This window comes from Clytia hemisphaerica, unplaced genomic scaffold, assembly GCF_902728285.1.
Source record: "Clytia hemisphaerica strain Z4C2 unplaced genomic scaffold, Clytia hemisphaerica genome assembly, whole genome shotgun sequence".
NCBI lineage: Eukaryota > Metazoa > Cnidaria > Hydrozoa > Leptothecata > Clytiidae > Clytia > Clytia hemisphaerica.
In genome coordinates this window covers 146,440-170,391 of record NW_027104310.1, presented here as the reverse complement: position 1 = coordinate 170,391, position 23,952 = coordinate 146,440, and the positions used below count along the sequence as shown (strand labels likewise).

Sequence of the window (23,952 nt, the reverse complement as noted above, 5' to 3'; positions counted from 1 at the left end):
AATTTTGAGCCACTACCAATTCTCTCTCTTTACATACTTATTTTTCAGCCTTCTGGCATTAGCAACGTCAGCTAAAGAATTAAACCTGGTTTGTCCAGAGTTGTTACCAAGGGAACAAGATGTCCTTTACATCGAGGAAGGAAGGTCGGTCCGCAATATTATTTGACTTCGCGTAACTTTTTATTACTGTATTTTCTAAATAAAATGTTGGACTAGTATTTCACTCGTCAAATTATCTTGTCAACTAAATTACTTTTAAATTAACCCATGTCCGTTCGTTCGTCTGATTTCTTGCTCAAAGATGCGTATTAACAATGCCCAAAACATGCCCAAAATTTTTTCCGGCCGAAAATGCCGGAAATATGCCGGAAATCGCCGTTTTTCTGGATTTTCATTGGATATTTTCCTTATAATTGGTTGTTTTTTCATTCAAAAACATTATTAATAGCAATGCCCACCATCAAGCATGTTTCAATTTTCAATAAAATAGATTTTTGAAGCCGGAACTATTCAAAAATCGCCGGAACAACCTATTTTCGCCGGAAAGACAGTATTTCTTGAATTTCTCGAGCTGTACTTTGTATTCTTTTATGAAATTTTGCACACTGATACAAAATGACAATACCTAAAATGTGACGGAAATTTTCGAAAAACATTGTTTTCCGGCCGAAAATGCCGGAAATATGCCGGAAAAACCGATTTTTTTGACATTTTCTCGAATTTTCATCCTTATTTTTCTCTGGATTTTTGCCGAATGATGCGTATTCGCAATGCTCAAAACATGACCGAGTTCGATTTTTGAGAAAATGTTTTTTCCGGCCAAAAAAGCCGGAAATTTCCGTTTTTGCAGATTTTCATTGGATTTTTTCGTTTCATGTCTTTGTTTTTTTCAAACAAAAACATCATTTATAAGAATGTCCACGATTAAGCATGGTTCAATTTTCAATGAAACTGATTTTGGTACAGGAACTTTCTAAAAATCGCCAGAACAGCCGAGAATCGCCGGATTCCATGAATTTCTCGAGTTGTTCTCGTATTATTCCGCATTTTCATACTATTGTTCTCATTTTTCAATTGTCTTATTACATCAATCTTCAGGTAGGTCCATTCAGCATGTAGCTTGTTATTACTGTATTTTCTAAATATAAAATGTTGGACTAGTATTTCACTCGTCAAATGATCTTGTGAACTAAACTAGTCATAGCTTTCACTAAATGCCCCTACATAAAGATCATGTCATGCACTTATAAAGCTTTAATGCTTTAAAGATTAAACATTAAAAAATAATCAGGAATAATTGATTTAATTATTGATTGATTGATTGATTGATTGATTGATTGATTGATTGATTGATTGATTGATTGATTGATTGATTGATTGATTGATTGATTGATTGATTGATTGATTGATTGATTGATTGATTGATTGATTGATTGATTGATTGATTGATTGATTGATTGATTGAGGCGTTTGCTTGAGAAAAAAAATTATATTCCATTATAAAAAAATACATACTTGAAGAATTCATGCAGCTTAATAACTTAAAATTTAAGGAAAAGCTGGAAAAGCCTCTCAAAAATATATTTAAAAAGTTATGGTATCATTATCTTACTGATTTTCACATCTCCTGTTTGTTTGTTTTTTCTCCTAGTTTCTTTCTTATAACGATATATGTCATGATTATTATTCACTAAATAGACCTTTTCTAATAATGCCGCAGATATCTTAGATTGTAGGCAAAATATATGGACATACGCAGTGAATAAATCCACAAGGTTACCAATCAGAAGTAGCTTGTCTTTTTTCATTGGCTGCTATATTTCAACATTTCTCTATTGCTACTTTGCCTAATAAACAATAGTCAAGAGGATACTGCGTATAAAATTTATCAAAAAGTTCTGCGCCATCTTAAGTTGGGTGAAATAGAAACTCACTTATCCTAGTTAAGGCCCGGGCTCCACTAGCGTACGCTGTGATTGCACTTCTCAAGCAAAATCTTCTATTATATGTTGTTGGTCAAAAGAAAAGTAAAGGAATGCCATTGTGGTTCATTCAGACGTACAGTCGAGAAAAGTTAAAATGCGCCTAAATTTCTTTTCAAGTGAATAGTCCTTTTTCATGATGCAATCTTTTCTCCAAGCTGATCGCAGCGCAGACAATGAAGAGACGTGCCTTCAGGAAGCTAGACTTTTTGAGTTTACAGCTAGCGATATACTTTCCCTTTATGGTGTTTCTTTATGGCTGTCTGTGTACCTAGTCTAGCCACCGTTAAATGCCTTCGGGAAGGTCTCTCCTAACTTAGAAAGAATTTGAAGCCAGAATTTGGAGCTATTTCACCAAACCACTGGAGCGTAAGTTATTTAGGCTATCACAACTGCATGAAAAAGTTTAACGTGCGCATGTAAAGTTTAACGAGTAAACAAACTTTTTTCAGGTTTTTGAAAAAGATTTACCACACTGAAAAGACGTAAAAACACTCTAAGTGAGGTAAATTATTTTGAAGACCAAAAGAAATTTAAGTCAACCACGTTTGGATTCAACTTTACATATGCGTACATTCATCTTTTTTGTACTTTGCCGGTTGTTTTACTAAGTTAAGAAGGACTTTCTCGAGTTACGACCATATGATGGTATTTAAAGCTCAAGAAGCCCTATAAACAATAAAGGTAGTTATCAATAAAAATGACAGACAAAAATAAATTAGAGTTTGAACAAAAATATCAAATGTACATTTGAAAACTTAAGCAAATTTCTTTAAAGATTCTGGAAAAAGAATTGAAATCATTGCTGAAGTGAACTTCTGACTAAATTACAGTAGTTAGTATTCAGTTTCAAAGACAAGAAACAAAATTTGACATACAAAACACTTTTTCCAGTCAATGAATCAGCTCATCATCATAACCAGTCTGCCATTTTGTTTGTTTTGATTTGCACAAGTAATATTGTAATTCGTGTTATATCATACACTGTTATGATTTGCATTTATAACACTCGCTTCAACTTTTCAAAGCAAAATCAAAACTAAAATTGTAATGTGTAATAATGGTAATAGCATATAACGTATAATATATGTATACTACCGTCCCGAAAAAAAACCGAACATTTACGGAAGAGACTAACTACGGGGATGCTTGGGCGACAAAACAAAAACGCGCAACAAAATTTCGAGATTCCAGTCCAATATCTATGCGTGAAACTATGAGTGCCTCCTCGTCGCTACGCTCCTGCGGGGGCAATTACCAGTGGATACCCCTTAAAACGCAATATTATTTGACTTCGCACAACTAAATTACTAGATATCTTTATCCCATAGACTTCCTAAATCGTTTTGCATCGTTGAGTTTAAAGCCCCGAACAGGCTAGAGAGGAATCTTCAACCTTTCTCAAGCAAGACAAAGTGAAGCCTTAAGATTTGCGCCACATTTAGAATGACGGATTGAATCTAGTGCTTTCTTTCTTTTCAAGCGGCATATCTGGCGATAAAATTCACTTTCAATATGACGTTTCTATGAATACCACATGGGTCACGCGTTTTGGATCGGAAATAAGTGGCTTCAATTTTTTGCATTTTAAGATTGGAGACAGTGCATGCATACTTGACTGACTTCGTTTCAATAAAAATTTGTCGACCCTGGGTTTACAAACATCTCATTAGACAAGCTATATAACAGCAACTACATTACAATTTAGAAAATGGTTCACAGCTTGACTCACAACTGAACAGATCCATCAGAGTTTAAAGCGCAAATCTTAAGACTTCACCTTTTCTTTTTTGGGTGGATTAAAGATAGAGGGATCATTAACGGAGAAAAATATATATTTGCAGAGTTTCAGCCATCAGGGCGGTTTACGAACAAAGTGGCGGTGGGTGAGTTTAGAGCAAACTGTTGACACCTCCGCCACTAGTTACTCCGCCCCGGGCTAAACTCCGTTTTCAATTTTATCCAGCGTCTTGGATGGTCTAGGTAAATGGTTTTGTTTTTACATAAGTGTTCTCGTTTCTTATCCGACACATATTTCATATCAGGACAGTGTCTGCCTATTCTTAAATTATGCTGATGTAAGCAAAAATATGTTTTTCTTTTCCTCTTTCTGACCAATCTTGCTCCACATCCGTGTCAATCCAATGTGAAAAAGCTTGTAAATTACAGTTGATGAGTAAGCAAACGATATCACTCTTATTTACAAACAAAACCTTCAAAGAATCTTCTCTAGCCTATCGGGAACTTTGGGAACTCAATGAACATTCCTCTCATTCTAGACATCTATTACAAGAACTGTGTGTGGCACAATTTGTCAGTAACACAAGCCATCTGTCAACGGAAGAAGGCAAAATGAGGATATTGACAGGCCCTAACGCAAGTGGGAAAAGTGTTTATATGAAACAGGTCAGTTGGAAAATTGATTGTGGTTTTTTATGTTACATTGTCGGGGAAAGTAATGTCGGAGGAAAATGACGAAAGTTTTGAGGGGGTGACGAAATCTTTCGACATTTTATCACCCGTTTTGCATGGTTTTTCATGTGATATTTTAACCTACTCTCTTATTAATGGCTGAAATGTCGTAATTTAGTAAAACATGAAAATAACAACCTCATCGGCCCTTTTTACGCCGGCCCCTTTTACGCCGACCCTTATTACGCCACAGCCTAATTTTGGGCTTACGCCAATTAGGGCCGTTAATAACGCCAAAATTTGTAAAAATGGCTACATATGCTTCAAATTAGTAACTAGTGACTGAAAATTTACATTAAAATGTCATTTTTTAGTAGTAAACTGTTGAAAATTCCATCGAAAATCACTGATTTTCAAATATATTAAATATTTCACTGAAGTTTTAAATATTGAGTAAAACAATGGATAATTTTCGTCTTCGAATCATACCCAAAATCCTTTAAATTGAGAAATAATTAACGCCGCTTTTAGGTTAAAATTGCAAAATTTTGGCCTTTTCAACGCTGGCCCTTATTACGCCAAGAGCCCAAAAAAAAAACGCCAATAAGGGCCGGTGTAAAAAGGTCCGATAAGGTATATTAAGGTTTTTGTTTACAGTAGCCCGCCCGCCTCAGAGAAATATTAAAACAAATTTTTTTGCCACTGTCATGTAACTACAATGAAAAGTTTCAAGAATTTTCTGCAACTGTTTCTGACTAGCAACTTTTTCATCAAATTGACACTTTTTGTGTGCTTCATTTTTCAAATGTTTTCGGCCCCAGACTATTAGCTTTCCGATTGTCGCTGGATTTAATTGTGGGTGATATGGAATGGGAAGGTCCAAGAGTTTCTAGCACAAGAAAACATACACGTTTTTTTTAAGAAACTAGTTTTACCAAGCAGCCTCAATGTTTCTTAAGAAATCGGCCTTTGGAGCCTTAAATGTTTCTTACATGTTTCTAAACTTTTTGACATAATCAGCCTGCATGCAAAGAAAAAAAAACATTTGTTTTGATTGGAAGGTTCTTAAAAAAACCGAATTAAAAAATGTTATTTTCTCATTCTCAGCCTCAGCATGTTTCTTAGATGTTTCTTAGTTTTTAGGTATTCTGAGCCTCATGTTTCTTAAAAGTGTGTTTCTTAAAAAAATAAATGTATGATCACTTTAACCGCTTAACTTATACTCGCGAAATTATGCAAATGATTAGGTGACCGTCATCAATTTCTTTAACTTTCAGGTTGGATTGATCGTCTACATGGCGCACATTGGGAGTTTTGTTCCGGCAGTGTCAGCAAAAATCAGTATCAAGAGTGGTATTTATACGAGAATTCACACACGAGAAACTGTCTCTGTACCTTTGTCCACCTTCATGATTGATTTGAATCAGGTAAGTGCGGCCAGAAAAAAGCGAGTATGTATTTGCACTTTTGAGGACAGTTGGAGGGACTGAAGCGATTTGGAATAACCCGCAGTTTTGACCCGCGAGTTCGAGCGCGTTAAAAATGCTGATTTACCGTTGTCCTCAGCTGGTCAGGATCTAGTCAAGATAGAACCTTACCGTCCCTTCGCAGAAAAACGCACATACGGTAAAGTGTGCGGGAAGGGTGGTAGTTTTTTGGTAAGTGTGGCCAGAGAAAGCGTGCGGGAAGTGGTGGTAGTTTTGTCTGACCAGGATAAGGCATAGGGCCTGAACAGTCGCACATCAGACATTGTCCGACCAGAAAATTATAATTTTCAATTTTTTAATACAAAATTAAGCATTGGAAACCAACGTTATGTCCGTGTAGAATATGTAAAGTGTATATCGATGGTGTTGGCTTTATTTAAGAACTATGTAAATAGGTTGACTTGTATTAGCCTAGTAGCTATTTGTTTTTATGTCAACGATAAATAACAATTACAGACAAACCAACAGCACTACCCCCGCCTCAAAGATGTGTACTCTTAAACGGGGGTGGGGGGTTCGAATAAACGGAGGGGTTGGAAAATTTTCAAAATTTTAATAAACGTGGGGGGGGGCTAATTGCCGGGGGGTTGGAAATTGTAATTACGAAAACCCAAAAATAAGGTAAATATAGGCTAAAATCAGGCTATTTACAGCAGAATAAGGGACCTTCTCTTTGAAAGTTGAAAACAATTAAAAATTAATAAACGGGGGGTCCTAATAAGGTCCGAGGGGTTTGGAAAATTTTTGTGGATGTGGATGTAAAGCAGCTTTGAAAGGAAACAAATTTTGAAAACTAAAAAATGACAAGAAGACCAAATGCTCTTTATAATTAATTTCTTCTTCATTTTTCATCAGATAGTGACGTCAGTCAACAATGCAGACGAAACAGCTCTTGTTATTATCGATGAGTTCGGTAAAGGTACTTCTGCGGTATGTTTTCCTTTGTCTTTTTCTGACCAATCAAATTCTTTCTAATTCATTGTAATAAAATAGACAATTAAAGTTATGATTCAAAAAACATCTCGACGACTTCTATACGCACTGATGATGTTTTTTATTAAAACGAAAAGCTTATGCTAAAAAATATTTGTCGAAATGGGCAATATTCATGATTGATATCTGTGGTCGCATGCCCAAACCTTCCGCTAGTGTAGTAGTTGGTGGATTCCAAAACACTATCAATGTGGAGATGGATTTCTCCCAATTCACCGTCTGTGACCAGTCAGTAGACAATAATTCACTTCCAGCTCTACCGAGTTGCATTTGAGTCCTCGGGTTCCACATGGACCCGTACCTCAATGGTAGAGCAAATGGCCGCGAATGACATGGTTGTGAGTTCGAGTTTCGTCGGATCCGTTGGTTTTCCAACGGTTCTAGTGGCTGGTCAGAAAACAATATGAGAGCGACTGTATTCACTTCATTTGTCGAAAAATGTTTTTTTGAATCATATCTTTCTAATTTAATAATTCTAGTATTAAAAAATAAATTGCTGGTTCAACAGGGGGGGGGGTCAAGTATTTAGTACATTTATGTACATCTAGTACATGACCGTAGTACAGTGGTAGAGCATCCGGCTACGGTTCGCAAGGTTGTGGGTTCAACCCACAGCCGGGTCATACCAAAGATTCCCAAAAATGGTACTTGATGCCTCTCTGCTTGATGCTCAGCAACTAAGAGAAGGATCAAGGGTAAGTGGAGAAATCCAGGGAGAAAGAGTGGCGCCCTCCCCTACCTTCGGGTAGATAGCTATCGAAAGAGGAGCCTTCGGGTCGCTTCCGACTGCGGTCGCAGACTTACTACTTACTACATGAACCCAGGACACTTTCAACAGGGGGGGGGGGGTCAAGCAGAACCAATGATTCTTTCTACGGTGATGATCTATCTTCATGACCCAGTGTACTAACTACCAAAAATCGAGCTTTTTTGGCAAAAGAAATGGGGGTGGTGTAAATTGAAATTTGACCTAAAAATCAGTTAATACATTGTGTACTAAGTGAAAAGGCGTGGTGGTCCTTTTCAAAATTATCAAAAATCAGTCAGTACTCATAGTTTTCCAGAGTAACTGCTTGACCCCCCTGGTCTCAATGTTATTGATATTTGGATTCTGGAAGCAACAAGGTTAAGATTTACTACCTGCTACCAAGAAAAGGTTTCCTCAGCTTTAGGAAAACCTTGTTTCTTCTTGTTTAAATTTTTTTTTGGACGTTTTGAAGCCTTCCACCCTTTAATTTATCAATCTTAACCCTCAAACTTTCTTTCTATAGACTGATGGGTTAGCTCTCTTAGCTTCAGTTTTACAATTTTGGTCTGATGAAAACAATCAAAGGCCCATGGTCCTGGTTTCCACTCATTTTCATCAAATACGGAAAACGGTTTCTCCATCAAGCTATGTTAAATACCAGGTAAATATACAAAGCTTAATCTATTTTCTTATTGGTTACTCCTCTCGCCTTAGGCTCGTTTTCGATTCCTTTGACTATTTTTGTTTACCAGCCGGTACACCCAACCTATTTTTGTTGCCATTTTCTAGCTTTGTTCCTCATCTGGGGTACCTATTTCCACTACAATCGGAGCAACTATTACTTCCTAGAGCCTGTCCTAGCTTTTGTTCCAACCTACTTTAGAGTCGGTATAATGATTGTTTTATACACAAAAAAAGACATTTTTATCTTTGTACATATTTTTAAAACGAAAAGTTGTTGTTATTATATTTTTAGCTTTATATATACCAATAATGTTAATGGTGATAAAAGAGAAGTAAAAAAAAAAAAAGCTCTTTTATAATCGGGTAGCTCAGTCGGTAGAGCATTCGCCTTACAATCCAAGGGTTGTGGGTTCGATCCCTGGTCATCGCCAACTCAGCGGATGAGTAGCTTATATTGGGTAATCTGATCTACGTGGTAAGAATAGGTGTGGCGCTCCATCTCGGCGCTCGATCTCCTAGGTCCAGCACAAATAGCAAAAAGGATAGGCTCTCTCAACCCCGGCTCTGTCGACAATCACCAATTTAATATACTTGTGATATACTTCCTGATAAACCCTGCAGACTTCTATGCAAATATGTTTGTTTTTTGGAAGCTGCGCTATTTATACTTTGCCTGGCAATATATCACCTTAAAATATATGCCAATTCCTTTAGCCAAGTAGCAAAGCCCTAGGATATCCTTTCTTGATTAGTTCTTCCGCACCGATTTTATTTTACCTTGAATATCCACTGCTTTGACAGACAATAGATGTCATGCTTTTTTACCTCGATTATCTACTTTGCTTTGACAGATACTAGATGTCATGTTTTTTTACCTCGATTATCTACTTTGCTTTGACAGACACTAGATGTCGTGCTTTTTTACCTTGAATATCCACTTTGCTTTGACAGACACTAGATGTCATGTTTTTTTACCTTGGTTATCCACTTTGCTTTGACAGACACTAGATGTCATGCATGGAGAGGACGAAGAATTGGTCTTTTTGTACTCTTTGAAAGAAGGCTATGTTGAATACAGCTATGCAGCTCACGTCGCCCGGTCCGTTGGAATACAGGCTGATATCGTACAACGAGCTAAAGAGGTAAACACATTTTAAATAGTGAGGCTAGTCAGTCCGCTCACTTCGCTCAGTTGGTCAGGATACGTAATACGTTGAGGGAATTAATTTTAGTGGAAACTATTTTTGGCGGTCTAAAAAAATGTGGAAATTGCATTTCGCGGGATTTAAATTTTCGCGGTTTTGCTCTTTTGGACACATTCCTAATTTTTTGATGAAAATTGGCAAAATTTGTAATTTGCCGTTTCCAATTTTCGCAGATATGCCAATAAACTGCGAAAAAAACGAAAATTAGTTCTGATATTGTACAGCGGGAAACGGGGTAAAGTTTTAACGGATCAATCACCTCCAAAATTATTATATCTAGGTTTTAGCATAGGAAGTTTCGAAAAATCCCTCGGAAACTAGCGAAACTTCAGATTACTGATTTTATTTATAAAGAAAGAACACTGACCCACCAGACAAATTCTCTCATTTCAGATTACAGATTGTATACTGAAAGACCGGACACTCAGACCACACTGACTCCAGACATAAAAGAACACTGACCCACCGGACAAATTCTCTCATTTCAGATTACAGATTGTATACTGAAAGAACACTGACCCACTGGACAAATTCTCTCATTTCAGATTACAGATTGTATACTGAAAGAACACTGACCCACCGGACAAATTCTCTCATTTCAGATTACAGATTGTATCCTGAAAGAACAGCCGATCGCGAAGAAAAACCACCCTTACAAACAGAGAGAAGAAGAAGAGTGAGTAAAGCTTACGTCAAATTTTTCTTCGTGAACGACTTCGACATTTTTGCGAACAACCTCTTTGAAGCAGAACAGAAAAATATTTTTCCCGAAGAAACTTCGACACTTTGCTTAAAAATTCGCTACTTTTCCCCTGTTAAGGTTTCCTAACTCTATACAATAAGATTATACGGGCAATCTAAAATTTCCATGCTAACTAAAGTTGTAACGAGCGTCTCAGAATAACTCTATTTGAACAACTAGACGATTTTCACAAATCAAAAAATACCCTTCCTCGGAATTTTTATTCCGTTAGTGGTCGAAACCCATTTTAGTTGCCGTAACCCCACCTTTTGCGTGCTGAAACTTATCGTTAGCTCTCCAAACTGCATCTTCAACAGTCGAAGCCCAACTTTTTCGGCCCAAATCTGTCCAAAAACGCCAACCGCCCATAAATTTTGCTCCACCCATCCGCCCATTGAAGAAACTTTTTGACTTTTTTTTACTTTTATTTGACTTTTTGACATTTTTCTAAGAATTTTTGACTTTTTTTTTGAGTTTTTGACTTTATTTTTGACTTTTTTGACTTTTTTTTTGACTTTTTGTAGAGGTGTACGATAATTTTTCGAGTGATTTACCCCTCGAAATTTTCAAACACATTATGCTTTTCTTTTTCAGACTGATCAAAATTGCGGACGAATTTCTGACCATGGATTTGTCGGACGAAAATGTCATCGGGTTATTCATACGCCGTCTTTGTGAAGAAATCAACGAAGCGAGCGCCACGGAAGTAGAAGAGTAACATATATTCCAACGAACAAAACAAATCAAAGGGATTGGTATGAAAGATTTCATTTTCATTTGTGAATGGCTGGGAACATTTGTTACGTTCAGTGCCACCATGATGCAAATTTTTAATTTTTCAAACAAAACATTTTTTGAAAAGAAGGCAGACAGAAGGGAAAATTCATCTAGAAAATTTCTCCAAGATTGTTTTAAAATGGCATGAATGTTAAAATGTGGGCTAAGAAGTTATTATTTCAGTCAAAAGAGTTTCTTGATGATTTCCCGGATTTCCCGGATTTAAAGAACGTTATTCTACAAAGTGAAGGACGACGGAAACGAATGTTGATGTCGTTTGTCAATGTTCATTCGAATTTAAAGGGACATAACAGTACTTGAGAAATTTGTAAACGGAGCGGATACAACATCGAAACAAATGTCACATGTCAAAATAGAAAATCAAACCAAACTTTGATTGTTCAATTGTTTTACAAGTTTGTTTTGGACACGTGATTTTGATTGTTCTCTTTAATGAAACGTGGTTCGCGCAATGTTTACATTTTACTACTTTAATGTCCCTTTAATATATCGCACTGCGTTGAATCTAAAAATAGATTGTATTGTTAACATAATCATTACTCTTGATGTGTTTGTACGAGTTCCAATCCCGTCAATCTTTGCGTTAATCTCTTTTGCACGTTAATTGCATCGTTTGACAAAAGATATATAACAACTTGCATGTATCTTTAATTGAGCCGCATTGAATTGTGGGATTGCAACTCGTACAAATGTAAAAAAAAGTGAAAGTAACAATTATGACGTATGCGTTGCGGAGCGCTATTGCAATACAACTCTACAATGTATGTTGATAGTAAAAATAGCATTTGGGAATTATAAAATTAATTTATTAAAATGAGCTGTAAACCATTTGCCAATGATGTAGGGTATTTTGAAAGCCCTAAAATGTTTAGTTTTGTATATATCAATAAAGTATTCAAGCTTTCTCGAGTTTTTCTGATGTTCATCATAAATTGAATCCTTTCCAAGGTTCTTCCGAAAATTCAATTAGTTAAGGCTTGGGGACACGAGAAGTTTCTTTCGCGTTGGTGCAATGCAGCATGCTCCATCCCACTAACACAAAAAAAGTTTATGTGTCCCATGGTTTCTTTTTTTGTTTCATGGCACAAAAAGTGAGGGAAATACCAAAAAGACACGCTGATTTTGTCCCTGGGACAAAAGTGAGATTTCACTTTTATTGGTAGAAAGAAAATGAGGTGGGGACACGAGAAAGCGTTTCAGGTTGGTGGGATGGAGCATGTTGCATTTCACCAACGCGAAAAAAAACTGTCCCCAAGCCTTTGTAAGTATTATTTTTTGTAAGGCAAGTACCCATCCTAAAAAACTATATCAACTCTAAATTTTTTGATTTTTCCAAAAGGGATCAAGACTTCTTTTAAAAAGTTTCTGGTAGAAATTTCGTTACTTTTATATTTTTGTGTCTAAAACTTTCCTCATAGACGCCAATTCATGTCAAATGATTATTCAGTCTCGTAAATTCTGATCTCGAATCGGAAAATCTGATTTTCTTCTATCAATCACCGGGCTCATAATTTTTTAATCGGGATAACCGGTAATCACCTTTTCTACCGAATCGGGTTAACGATCAGTGGTATGCAATTCAACTGTAACTTTTCATGTAAATTTCTCGCCAGAATTTCAAGCTCTTCTCTCTCCAGCTCCTCCACCAATAAGAGTGAAGCTTTCAAAAGTCCATTCTCTATAACTTTCCGCCCTACAAATGGTTCAGGGTCTATAGGGCGTTTGGGTGGTCCTAATGGAACCTCACGCCTCTTCATTTTAGGGTGGAAACCTAGAGAGGGCGTATTCTCACTGTCGAGTTCAGGCCCAATCGGCTCCAACACTTTATTAGTGTCTTGAGCTTTATCAGGCTGGGTGATTTCTATATTGATGTCTTTTGTATTCGAGTTAACAACTATCTCTTGTGTATTTTCACTCGCCGGCGAGTTTTTTTCAATCGAATTTTCCTCCTCTCCATTTAACGGTTTCAAAAAGTCATTGTCTTCAAAAACTCTCTGTGGAGAAGGTCGTTTCTGTTTGTAACTTTCACGAAACACGTGTAAATACGGCTCTCCTTCTCTATAGAAATCATTACGTAATCTTTCAATCAATCCTTCCTTTTTATTGGGTGATTTCAACCAATTAGAAGCCATTCTCCACGGCTTCAACTCGTGAACTCCATCCCCGATAATATTCAACCACATTTTTGCTGACCAAGCATTTTGTCCTTGGACGGGGGTTATACCACTGATTGTCCTCGCTTCTAGTTGGCCCATCCAACCAGTGTATGGAGAAATCTCATGATTGTACCAAAATATGGCTTTCCCAGTTTCTGGTTTGATCACCAACTTAGATGTGGTTGTGTTTGGAGCTAACTCACATTTTCGTAGTAAATCGCTGTTCAGATTCTAAAAGCAATGAAAAAACCAGGCCATAATACAGTTCTCATATTTGTGATGGGTATGATTTTACAGATGTATATCAATCAAACTATGTTCAACCAATATATTCAAATGCTGGTTGTGGATCCCGTGAAAACAATCCTAAAAAGTACTAGTTTACTGGGCTGTCCACGTAAAATATCGACTCAATCTGTTCTCTCGTGTTTCTTTTTCTAGCGCAGTACGGTTCGTAAGTTTTACGTCACCTTGCTATTCACGATCACTATATCTATCTGCCGTATCAGGAGGCGCCCCAAAAGCCCGCCCACCCCAAAGGTCTGCGGTTTAAAATTAGGCCTTTCTTTTTAACGTGATGGTGTAATCAATAATCACAAAAAAAGCGTCATTTGTGAGAGAATATTTCCGGCGTGACGTGGGGATTTTTTTGGCGTGTCGGTAATGACGTATTCAGGGACTCCGTTGCCCCCAACATCTATATATTCGAATTCTTTATCTCGTGTTTCCATACACTAAACACAAGGTTTTGTAGGAAAATTCATTATTGCCCATTGGGAAAACCAATATTTTTGTCTCGTTTTACCAAACACAAAATACATTGTTTTGTACAGAAACTTACCTGCCAGTGAAACGTTTCATTATCAGCGATTGGGAAAGCGAGTTCACCTCCATCGTGATCATCAGACAAAAACACAAACATCGACATATATCTGGAAAGAGTATTTAAAGGTTGAGAAGTGCTTTTTTTGTCGAGGGAAAGGCTTTCATCAACCCAGCTGGCACACAACGTTGCTTCAACGTTCATCTAACGTTATATGGACGTTGTGAACATTAGATGGATGTTGAAACAACGTTGTGTGCCAGTTGGCTTTCATCAACCTTTATTTGAATCTTTCTCTAATTTCAAGAAAATATTTGGTTTCTTGGAAATCGATTTCGGAAAGTTAACAAAGGCCATTTTACAGTCGAAATGAATCATGGGTAATCAGGCCTGGTTGCACTTTAGTAACGACTTCCGGTTGGCTAGACGCAAATATCTTCAAAATGTTTCAAAACTTTGGACCAAAAGTAAATCGTCATTAGCGCGTAGTGGTCCTGATTACCTTACTTCTTTTTATATTCGCCTGATAAGGCCCTTTTTACACTGCTAAAGATTGTGCTGAGGTAAATCAACCCTAATGTAAAAAAGGGGTCTTACCTGCAAGCTCTGCAATCAGTTTTCCCATATGTGCAACAGGCCTTATTTTGAACAACAGGTTCAGAGTCTTGGTTGCATGAAGCAAAAGCGTTTTCTTCCAACTGTAGAACTTGAATGGGTTCTGAACGTTCTACTAATTCTTCTGGGATGTCTGTAACTTTTGAAATTCTGAAAACAAAACAAAGGAAGTATTCACAAAATTGTATGGAGGAGTTGTTGAAGCCACATTTGGAGCCTGCTTTGATTTTCACCCTCATCACCCCAAGGATTTACCCTGGATTCACTTTCCGACCAAGAGAGACTAGTAACTTTTTGGAATCGACCCAAAGCCTCATCGAGTTAAAAGCCCCAAATGAGGCTAGCGATGAAATTCTTGGATGGGAAATGAAGTGACTTAGCTCTAGTTTAAACGGCCCACATTTTGCCCTGCCTATTCTAATTGTGAATTAAAGTTGGCATAAAGTCGGCTGTCTAAAGTGATGCATAGCCCACTTTTGACGTCAATGCAATGTCTTCTTTCAATGTTTTCCAAGCAAAGATTTTAACAACCAACTTTGTGCCCTCTTTCTGCCTACTCTAACAATCAGAATAGACAGGGCAGAAAGTCGGCCGTCTAAACTAGAGCTTATTTCCCATTGGAAACGTGTGACCTGAGTGGTTTTAACACAAACTGAAAAAGATTCCTCCCTAGCCTTTTAGGTTAAAAACTTGATCCTCATACCTTTCCTTTCTAATAGACGATATCGACTTTCCGAATTCTCCCCGAATGATTACCCATGATGCATTGGTATCGTCATCAATATCGTCCGTGAATTTTTTTTGCACAATGCATCATGGGTAATCATTCGGGGAGAATTCGGAAAGCCGATATCGTCTATTGGCTAATCAGTGTCACGTGACCTCATCTTTACTTACCTTTGATGGAAATCTTCATACAAATTTTCATAAGCTAACAATTCGTCTTCATCATGCCACACCCAAGCTTCGTGACCTCCCTTTCGTTTGCGCTCACTTCGATCGAGTTCTCTTTTTTCCAGAGCTTTTTTGATTCGTTTGATACCTCCTCCCCAATCTCCTTCATCATCTTTTTCGTTTGAAAGTTCTTCGAAAGAGAGATAACCTGAGAAAGAAGAGTTTGAATTTCGTATTAATTAATATTCCCTGGACAAAGTTTCGGAATTTATTACTACTTAATGTGGGTGAAAAAAATTGTTTAAAAGGAAAAAAATGTTTAAATTATAAATTGACCCACATCGAGTAGTGCTGCCATTAGGGTATCACTATCACAAAACTCCGATCAAAGATGGCAGCATATAAAGGTCAGTGGATAAGTCAGATCGTCTTTTTCAGTCACTTTAACAAGGTGTGGCTTTGAAGACCTTGTACATAAAGCCCAACCTCATTCCCTGCGCATTATCAGCTTTTTTATGCTTACTGATAGCGCTAGATAATATTCTGCCATTGGCTGGTTTTTGAAAGCGTAAGATTACGTAATTCAAAATCAAAACGTCAGATTTCATGTTTGTTCCTGGGTTTGAAACCATTGCATTGCAGTGTAATATACAAACTAAATCCCGTAACAAAACCTTATCGGGGAAAACTTCGTCGGGGAAAAGTGACGACATTTTTGCCAAGTGGCGAATATTTTTCCCCGACGAAAATTTTTCCCGGCGAAGTTTTCCCGGATAAGGTAATCGTATTATCCAACCTCGTTCCCTGCGTATTAACAGCTTTTTTATGCTTACTGATAGCGCTAGATAATATGATAATCAATCAGTAACGTAAACAAAGCCTGGGATACACGGGGACGAGGTTCCAAAAAGCCTACAATTTTGAATATATTTTGTGTATGTTTATAATGAATGCATTGGTGAAATTATGGATTGATCTTTGCTTCATTTTTCAACCGACCAATGACTTTACAAAAACGTCAAAAAGTTTTCGCTCATGTTGCGCGAAAGTGGAAAGCGGCCTTTATCTTACCATCTTCATCCTTGTCAATTAAAGAAATCCTGAAGAAAAAAAAATTGGAACAAAAATTTTATTTGAATTTCCAGCTTTTCGAATTATAGAATTATTCGAATTACGGAGTGTTTTAGACGACTTTTAAGTTTAGTGGACCTCTGTAATTCGAATAACAGAATGATTCGAGATAATTAGAGGGAGTTGATCGTAGCATGAATATAAAATTGTAAACATTTTTCGATCATTTGAAATTAAATTAAATTATTGAAGACTAAAGACTAAAAACTTACAAATTGATGATATCCTCCTTGGTCAGTAATAACCCATTCAAATTTTGCAATACACCAATCTGAAATAAAATGAAAATTGTGCATGACAACATTGATACATCCAGTGTTGCAACTTTTCCGTCTGTAGACGGATATCCGTCCAGTTGAGATACAAATATATCATTTCCGTCTTGCCAGTAAGAGGGTTTTTGGTTCAAATGACCATCTAATCCTAAGGTTTCCGTCCATATTCACAAAACCTAGCTCAACACTGTACATCGCTCGATCCCAAACTATTTCTGAGCACTGCCTTCAATTTTTTTCGTAAACGTATTATATATTAGCAAAGTGGTAAAAATCCTTCACCAATGAAACATGGACAGCCAATGCTAAAGGTCTGGAGCCGCTTGAAACAAATTTTATCACAATGAAACATAAACAAGCTGCAATTTAATTGCCAAGTTTTGTTACAAATGATCCACCCGCTTTGAGAGTCGAACGTGCGCAACGCACTGGGCTCAACTTCAGTGGCTTCAAATCATTCATAGGCCCAATTGTAGAACCCCAGATATTCACCCAATGAACAAGTGTGCCAAATTTCAACCAAATCCGATCATTTTGGAGGCCTGTAGACTGCTCCAAAGCTTTAGCCTCGTTTTGGCGTTTTATGCAGAAATAGATAACAAGACGGGAATGCTCTACAAGGCTTCTGTAACTGAAAACTAGAGATAAACTCATGAACCCTTTTTAGTTTAGGCTGCACGCATCAAAATTGGGCTAACTTTCGGACGGGAATTTTTTTCCCTTTATATCAAAATTCCCTTATATCAAAACATATCAGAGGGGGGATGCGTTCAGCCTATTTTTGGTGTAACTTGGTAAGTGATTTCTTCGTTGGAAAAACCGGACCGAGTCTTACTTCATCTGCGGAAACTTTTCCATCAAAGTTTGTGTCCCACACATCAAAAGTTCGCTGCTCCATCTCATCCACCAGAACGACATTTGGTACTTTTGAAGTACGTTCTTTAACCCCCCTTTCTTTTGCGAGATCGATCATGAGCTCTGTTTCGTTGGTGCTGAGAAAATTGGACACCTCTGAAAAATAAATGAAAAATAATTCATAGTGTGAAGAGGGGTCCAGCCCCCAGCATTTGTCAGGGGGGCTAAGGAAAGTAGTCCCCGGCTAAATTCTAGAAAGATAGCCCCACCTTCACAAAGCAAAATATCAAAGAAATTTTGCATGAAAATTCTCAAAAAAAAATTTCAAAAGGGTTAAAACTTTCCCCACAGTGGCGTTGTGGCAGGGGGGGGGGGGGGGCGGGGGCCATGGCCCCCCCCCCAGCGGAGCTTTTTTGAAGGGGCGCCGAAGAGCAAGGGGCGCCAAAAGAGATTTTTTAAACGCCCCAATCTTAAAAATCATACTTTATGCGCCTTAAATTGCGCCCAGGACCAATTTTACCGAGATAATTTTAAAAACTTGCACTTATTTTTCGCTCGCTTCGCTCGCAATAAAGTTAATTGGTAACTTCTTTGCAATCTAGGTATTTTACAAGTTTTTTTTGTGTACAATATAGCATTATTAAATGAAAATCTAACTGCGCCCCAAGACTAATTTGCTGACAACAATAATGAAATCATAAACCATCCATTTTTCCGCTCGCTTCGCTCGCATTACACATTGTTTCTTTAAGTTTCTTTTCACTCTAGCAAGTGTCAAATTTGTCCATTTTTATTTAGTGATTTAGTGTTTCTTGGCAGTCGATTTTTAAAAATTTTCTAGTCGGCCCCTACCATGGTGGGCCTGTTTTTCCCTTTTTCCATTCATCAAAGATATATCTACTCTTCTCCATTAAATATTTCCTTCCTCATTATGCCTAGGCAAATGAATTAGTAAAAGTTTAGAAACTGGTGGGTGAGGGCACTACTTTGGAAAATTGGGGTGGGGGCGCCATTTAAAAAAAATGACTTTGGCCCCTCCAAAAAAATTTTCCCACAACGCCACTGCTTCCCCACAGCATTTTCAACATAATGTAACCTATCATCTCTGCCCCCAGTTCTATTAACCCCCCCTAGCAAGCTAGCCCCCAGTATTTTTACACCTACCCCGGTGGAGGTCCTATAAATTAACCTATGTTTGTTCGTCCGTTCGTCCGTTCGTCTGTTACCAACGTTTCTCAGGATTGAATCATAGGAATCTTTTGATTTTTGGTATAAAGATGCAAAATGGTGTTGGCCAAAATGTGACGGAGCCCGATTTTCGAAAAAAAAATTTTTGGGACAAATTTGGGCCAAGTTTATCTATAAGAATCACTATTAATAAGCATACATCAATGTTCTTAGTCAAATTACTAAATTTTTTATGAGATAGATGTTTTTTTTGCTCACGAGGGCTTATTTTTGAAAAATATGTGTGTTTAAACATGAAATTTTGGTTGCTTGGCGTGTTTTTATAGAAAAACTGGCCAAATTCGATTTTTTTATAAGCACATTATCAATTACTTAGGTATTAGCTTATCTCTTTCATTCTTTATGATTTTTTGCACAAAGATGCATAACTATAAACCCTCGAATGTGACGGAGCCCAATTTTCGAAAAAAACTGGGCAAATTTGGGCCAAAAAAACGGCTAAAAAACGGGTTTTTTGTACTTTGTGAAAAATTGGATCATTAGTTTTTTCTGATTTTTTGAATGAAAGTAGGGTACCATCATAGGTAAAAGATGGTTCAAGCAGATTTTTGCAAACAAATTTTGTTGGCTCAAAAAACACATGTTTATCTATAAGAATCACTATTAATAAGGATACATCAATGTTCTTAGCCAAATTACTCAATTTTTTGATGAGATAGATGTTTTTTTGTTCACGAAGTCTTGAATATGAAAGGATATTTCAAGGGCACGAAATTTTGGTTTCTAAACGTTTTTTTTATAAGAAACAAACGACTAATTTTAACAGATCGTCACTATATGCGTTCTGAATGATTGTTTAACGGTCATGCTCACGTAGATATCAATTATATATGTGTTAAATGCATAACCAGGTAGGTCCATAAAAGTATCACTTGTTCCTTTTAGATAGAATCGATGTTTTACGTGGATAGCCCAGTAATCTAAGACTTTTAGTCAGTTTTTTTGGGGTTCACGACCAGCTGACTCGGTTATTTAAGAACTGAACAGAAGATCAGAAAGAGCAGAGACTTGAACCATCAACTCCTGGTTTGAAACGCTTAAGCCTTCACCACTTTGCCATCCCTCCTTAGTAGAGGTAGTGAGATTGCTGATTAGATTTTATGCTCATAAAGAGGGTAACTCTTTCCTCACGTTATGTAACATGGGCCCTGGTGAGCCATTTTGAGCAAGGGGGGGCAATATTTTGAAAAGGTTGGGCGACGAAGAAAATTTTTCACTTTCCACCCTCAAAACACCTTAAAACGTTATCTAATTGGGGAGAAAAAATTATAAAAGTTTTTATGGCTTAAAATATTAACTTTAAAAATAGTATGGCATGGTCTGCAAAAAAATCATGTGTAAATATTCATTTCAACGCACCGAATATATATGGTATTTGACTGAGCACCTTGATTTTCATTTCCCTGTGATTCACTGTGACTTTCTCTTTGTGGCCAACCTAAAATGTGTAAAGTTTTTGAAAATAGACAGATAGAAAAATATTAAAGCTGAAAGTGTATTTGATCTCGCAAGCCAAAGAAAAATCGCGAAATTTTCAAATATTTCACGTGAATTTGGTTTCGTTAATCAGCTAAAAATTGAAAAATTGAAAATGGCCCTCAAAAGTCCAATTTTTATCACTCAATTCAAATTTTCAGGGTATTATAAGATTCAAATCTGACCTTTGAAATTTTTCGTGGATATAATAGACCTGTTCGTAAATTACGTCACGAACATCACTTGCTTTGTTTTGAAATTATTGCCATGGTGATTAACTCCCAGCAGATTTTATTACAACTACTTTCTATTAATAAAAAAATCCTTTAATGTCTCAAGGGATGTGATCACCATGGAAATTACTTAAATACGAGGCAAGTGATGTTCGTGACGTATTTTATGAAAAGGTTTATTTCGCGAGGATTTAATTTCTTGAGTCAGCAATCTCACGCAAGTTAGTTAGAGTTTTCTCGAAAAGGCAAAAAAAGCGCAAAAAACGCTGAAACGCATAATGAAATCTTCCGAAAAATTAATCCCTTTAAAGCATTCATTTGTTATCCTTTTTCAAGCATTTTATAGCATTGTCTAGGTCCTGTTTTGCTTTCGTTAGGGTAGCGCATGCCTCGTTCCTTGCGTATTAGCTTTTTGATGCTTACTGATAAGGCTAGATAATATTCTCTGGCATCAATCAGTAACGTAAATAAAGCCTGGGATACACGGGGACGAAGTTAGGGTAGTGCTTGATGCCGCACTACAGACAATATCTAGCCTTGATAATCACCTTACCTTATCGGGGAAAAATGCCGGAGTTTTATTTAGTCGGGTTTTTTTTTTCGTCGGGGAAAAATTTCGTCACCTAAAGGCATTTTCGTCACTTTTCCCTGACCAAAATTACAAATTCGTCACTTTTCCCCGACCAAAATTTCGAATTCGTCACTTTCACCCGACTAAATTGTCCAAAAGAAATGGTTTCCTTCACTAGCTCGAAAATGGATCTTTTAATTCGACGTTTAAAGCACAAATTTCGGTAAATAAAGGTGTAAAAAAATTAGATATAAATTTTGGTTGCAGTATAAAATTTTGGGTAAATGTTTTGGTCGGGGATAAAAAAATCGGGTAAAAGTTTTGGTCGGGTGATAAAATGTCGGGGAAATATTTCGTCGGGGAAAAATTTCGTCACCCTATCAAGATTTTTCGTCACTTTCCCCCGACATTTTTTCCCCGATAAGGTATATCATGCTGTACTCTAACTCCAGGTAATTAGTCTCGATTCCATGCCCTTTCAAAAGGTTTGTCTTGCTTGGATTGAAAGAGGTTAGATTACCTGATACATAGCTTTTCTCGGTAAGTACAAATGAACCGGTTGGTATCGCGGTCCAAAATAAACCTTCCCGTCTTTATTCATCTCACTAACAGTTTCCTCTACCATTTTGTTTGAATTTGGTGCTTTAGTAACACCATACTGTAGTGGTGTTACATCCTCACCAAATTTATCTTTCATGTAGCTGACATCATCTTTGGAGCATTTTTCTTTCTTTCCTTCGATTAAGCACGCATAGCGATCCGATTGCGAAAACAACGAACTGAGTGGTAGATGTGTTTCTGCATTCCCATCATCCTTTGCGAGATTTGGGACACCTGATTTCTCAAAAGTAATGACCTCAGCATAAATTGAAAACAGGGTTGAGAGTAGGCAGATTGTCCTTGATAATACATGAAACATTTTTGAAGGAGTTCCGTGTTGCGTTAATTAACCCATTCTATAATTTTCTAGAAAGTTGTCGAAAAAAAGATTATGTATACACGTTTTTTTTTATAAAACACCTACAATTTGAGTCTGGATGTGCTTATTTTTTTGCAATTTTCAGCCTAAAATGTTCTTAAATGCGTTCTTACTTTTTCAGATTACTCATAATCGACAATATCATGCAAAATAAAGAGCACTTAGAATCGGTAAAATTTGGACAGTATTTGGTATATTTGACTCTCGATTTTAGAAAATCCATCCTTGAAAAGAAGAAAAAATTGTAAATTCTTGTCAATTTTTTCCAAAAACAAAAACATTTTTGATTTTTCTAAAAAAGCGATGCATTGTGGGATTGTTTCGAGTGTATTACAATAGAAATCTCTTAGGAATTCCTCGAGGGAATTCTATTGTAACACACTCGAAACAATCCCACAATTCATCGCTTTTTTAGAAAAATAAAAAACTCCGATAAGGTCTATTGGACCATTCCTAAAAAGAAATTGCATGCAAAAAGTGCTTTAAGCAGAAAAAATGCTCCCAGTCCTACTCTACGTGCGTTTTCATGCATTATCAATCATGTTGGCTAAAAACAATGTGAAAATCCTTAGATTACTTTTATATCCTACATAAAATATTGACTTTGATATTTCAACGTCCAAAATGAAGCTTCGTTCTGACCTTATTCCTGATATCATATCATTTACCGACGTACTCTCTGGTACCTAATAGCCGGGGGGCCCGCTAATTAATTTTTCGAAAATTTTCCACCCAGGACATTCTTATTCCAACCCCCCCCCCCCCGCTTATTGATTTTTGGGAAATTTTTCTTTGAAAGTGACCTCTTTTGCCCTAATTCTGCTGTATCAGCCTCCTTTTCGAACATTTTCCACCCAGGACATTTTTATTCTTTATTCCAACCCCCCCCCCCCCGCTTATTAAATTTTGAGATTTTTTCCAACCCCCCTGCTTATTTCAAACCCACGGCTATTAGGTACCCGAGAGTAATTTTAAAAAGTTTCTCCTGACCATTATCATACACATGAAATTTCAACGTTACAAAAAAACGAGCTGCGATTTGGCTCTGCACATTACTTTTTATAAGAACAAACTATATAAGAACATAAGGATTTGATGGCCAAAATGCTAAGAACAAGTTAAGAACAATTTAAGGCTTTGTGGTCTCAAAAACACCCAATTTCTTAGGAAAATACTCAAGTATACTCCCAAAATGGTGAAGATAAGAACATTTTAAGAACTTTTGTAGAGGCTTAAAACTGAAATACAAAAGAAAACATAAAGGCTTTCGCATGTACATTCCTCATTTTAGCTCACAAACACAGCAAAAAGTCAACCCAAAAAAAACACAATATTTTTTTCACTTTAAGCTAAAAAAGATTTCCCTTAAAATATTATTCTCTCATCCATTCTTTATTTTCAAACAGCGCCACCAAAGTAAAACTTTTCCTTGTGAACAACCAAATCTGCATGATTTCAAAAATACAGAAAAAACAAACTCGTACCCAATCCACATCTATTACAACTTTTGCATGATAATCAAGAGGTTTGGAAACGAGGTTGTATTATTCTGAAAGAGAGTTTGGTGTTTATTTGCAAACATTTGGTTGAAGGTTCATTCGAGAAATGTTCTAATGTTCCAAAGAAGTTATTTTGTAAATTCGAA

General features: G+C 36.8%; 2 protein-coding genes across 4 annotated transcripts in view; one reads left to right on the top strand and one right to left on the bottom strand.

Annotated features, from left to right (window-relative positions):
- The window catches only part of LOC136817535 (mutS protein homolog 5-like), a 52,676-nt gene extending 41,399 nt beyond the window's left edge, over positions 1 to 11,277 (top strand). For 2 of the 3 annotated variants that reach the window (XM_067073860.1, XM_067073862.1), the window contains 8 exons: positions 49 to 144; positions 4,262 to 4,388; positions 5,672 to 5,821; positions 6,737 to 6,811; positions 8,146 to 8,283; positions 9,308 to 9,448; positions 10,114 to 10,187; positions 10,848 to 11,277. In XM_067073860.1, the coding sequence (XP_066929961.1) occupies positions 49 to 144; positions 4,262 to 4,388; positions 5,672 to 5,821; positions 6,737 to 6,811; positions 8,146 to 8,283; positions 9,308 to 9,448; positions 10,114 to 10,187; positions 10,848 to 10,971 (925 nt within the window). In that variant the 3' untranslated portion in view covers positions 10,972 to 11,277. Of the gene's footprint in view, positions 1 to 48; positions 145 to 4,261; positions 4,389 to 5,671; positions 5,822 to 6,736; positions 6,812 to 8,145; positions 8,284 to 9,307; positions 9,449 to 9,999; positions 10,188 to 10,847 lie in introns of those variants that run through there. The other variant, XM_067073861.1, reaches the window with a different exon arrangement.
- A 496-nt stretch (positions 11,278 to 11,773) lies between these two features.
- LOC136817534 (transmembrane prolyl 4-hydroxylase-like) lies at positions 11,774 to 22,291 on the bottom strand. The gene is made up of 10 exons (XM_067073859.1): positions 21,849 to 22,291; positions 20,408 to 20,486; positions 17,781 to 17,956; positions 16,883 to 16,941; positions 16,611 to 16,639; positions 15,543 to 15,747; positions 14,628 to 14,795; positions 14,049 to 14,139; positions 12,401 to 13,438; positions 11,774 to 11,869 (listed from the first exon to the last, which is right to left on the bottom strand). Exons 1-9 carry the CDS (start codon positions 22,245 to 22,247, stop codon positions 12,596 to 12,598), a joined length of 2,049 nt encoding a protein of 682 aa, XP_066929960.1. The 5' UTR covers positions 22,248 to 22,291; the 3' UTR covers positions 11,774 to 11,869; positions 12,401 to 12,595.
- Positions 22,292 to 23,952: the final 1,661 nt, after the last annotated feature.

Bases quoted from the DNA above. Each gene is read 5' to 3' on its own strand.
- LOC136817534 (XM_067073859.1), bottom strand. From the start codon at position 22,247: ATGTTTCATGTATTATCAAGGACAATCTGCCTACTCTCAACCCTGTTT. The intron at 16,640-16,882 runs GTAAGTTTTTAG...TTTTTTCTTCAG, and splicing joins AAGGAGGATATCATCAATTT to GATTTCTTTAATTGACAAGG. The intron at 14,796-15,542 runs GTAAGTAAAGAT...TTTTGTTTTCAG, and splicing joins TATGAAGATTTCCATCAAAG to AATTTCAAAAGTTACAGACA.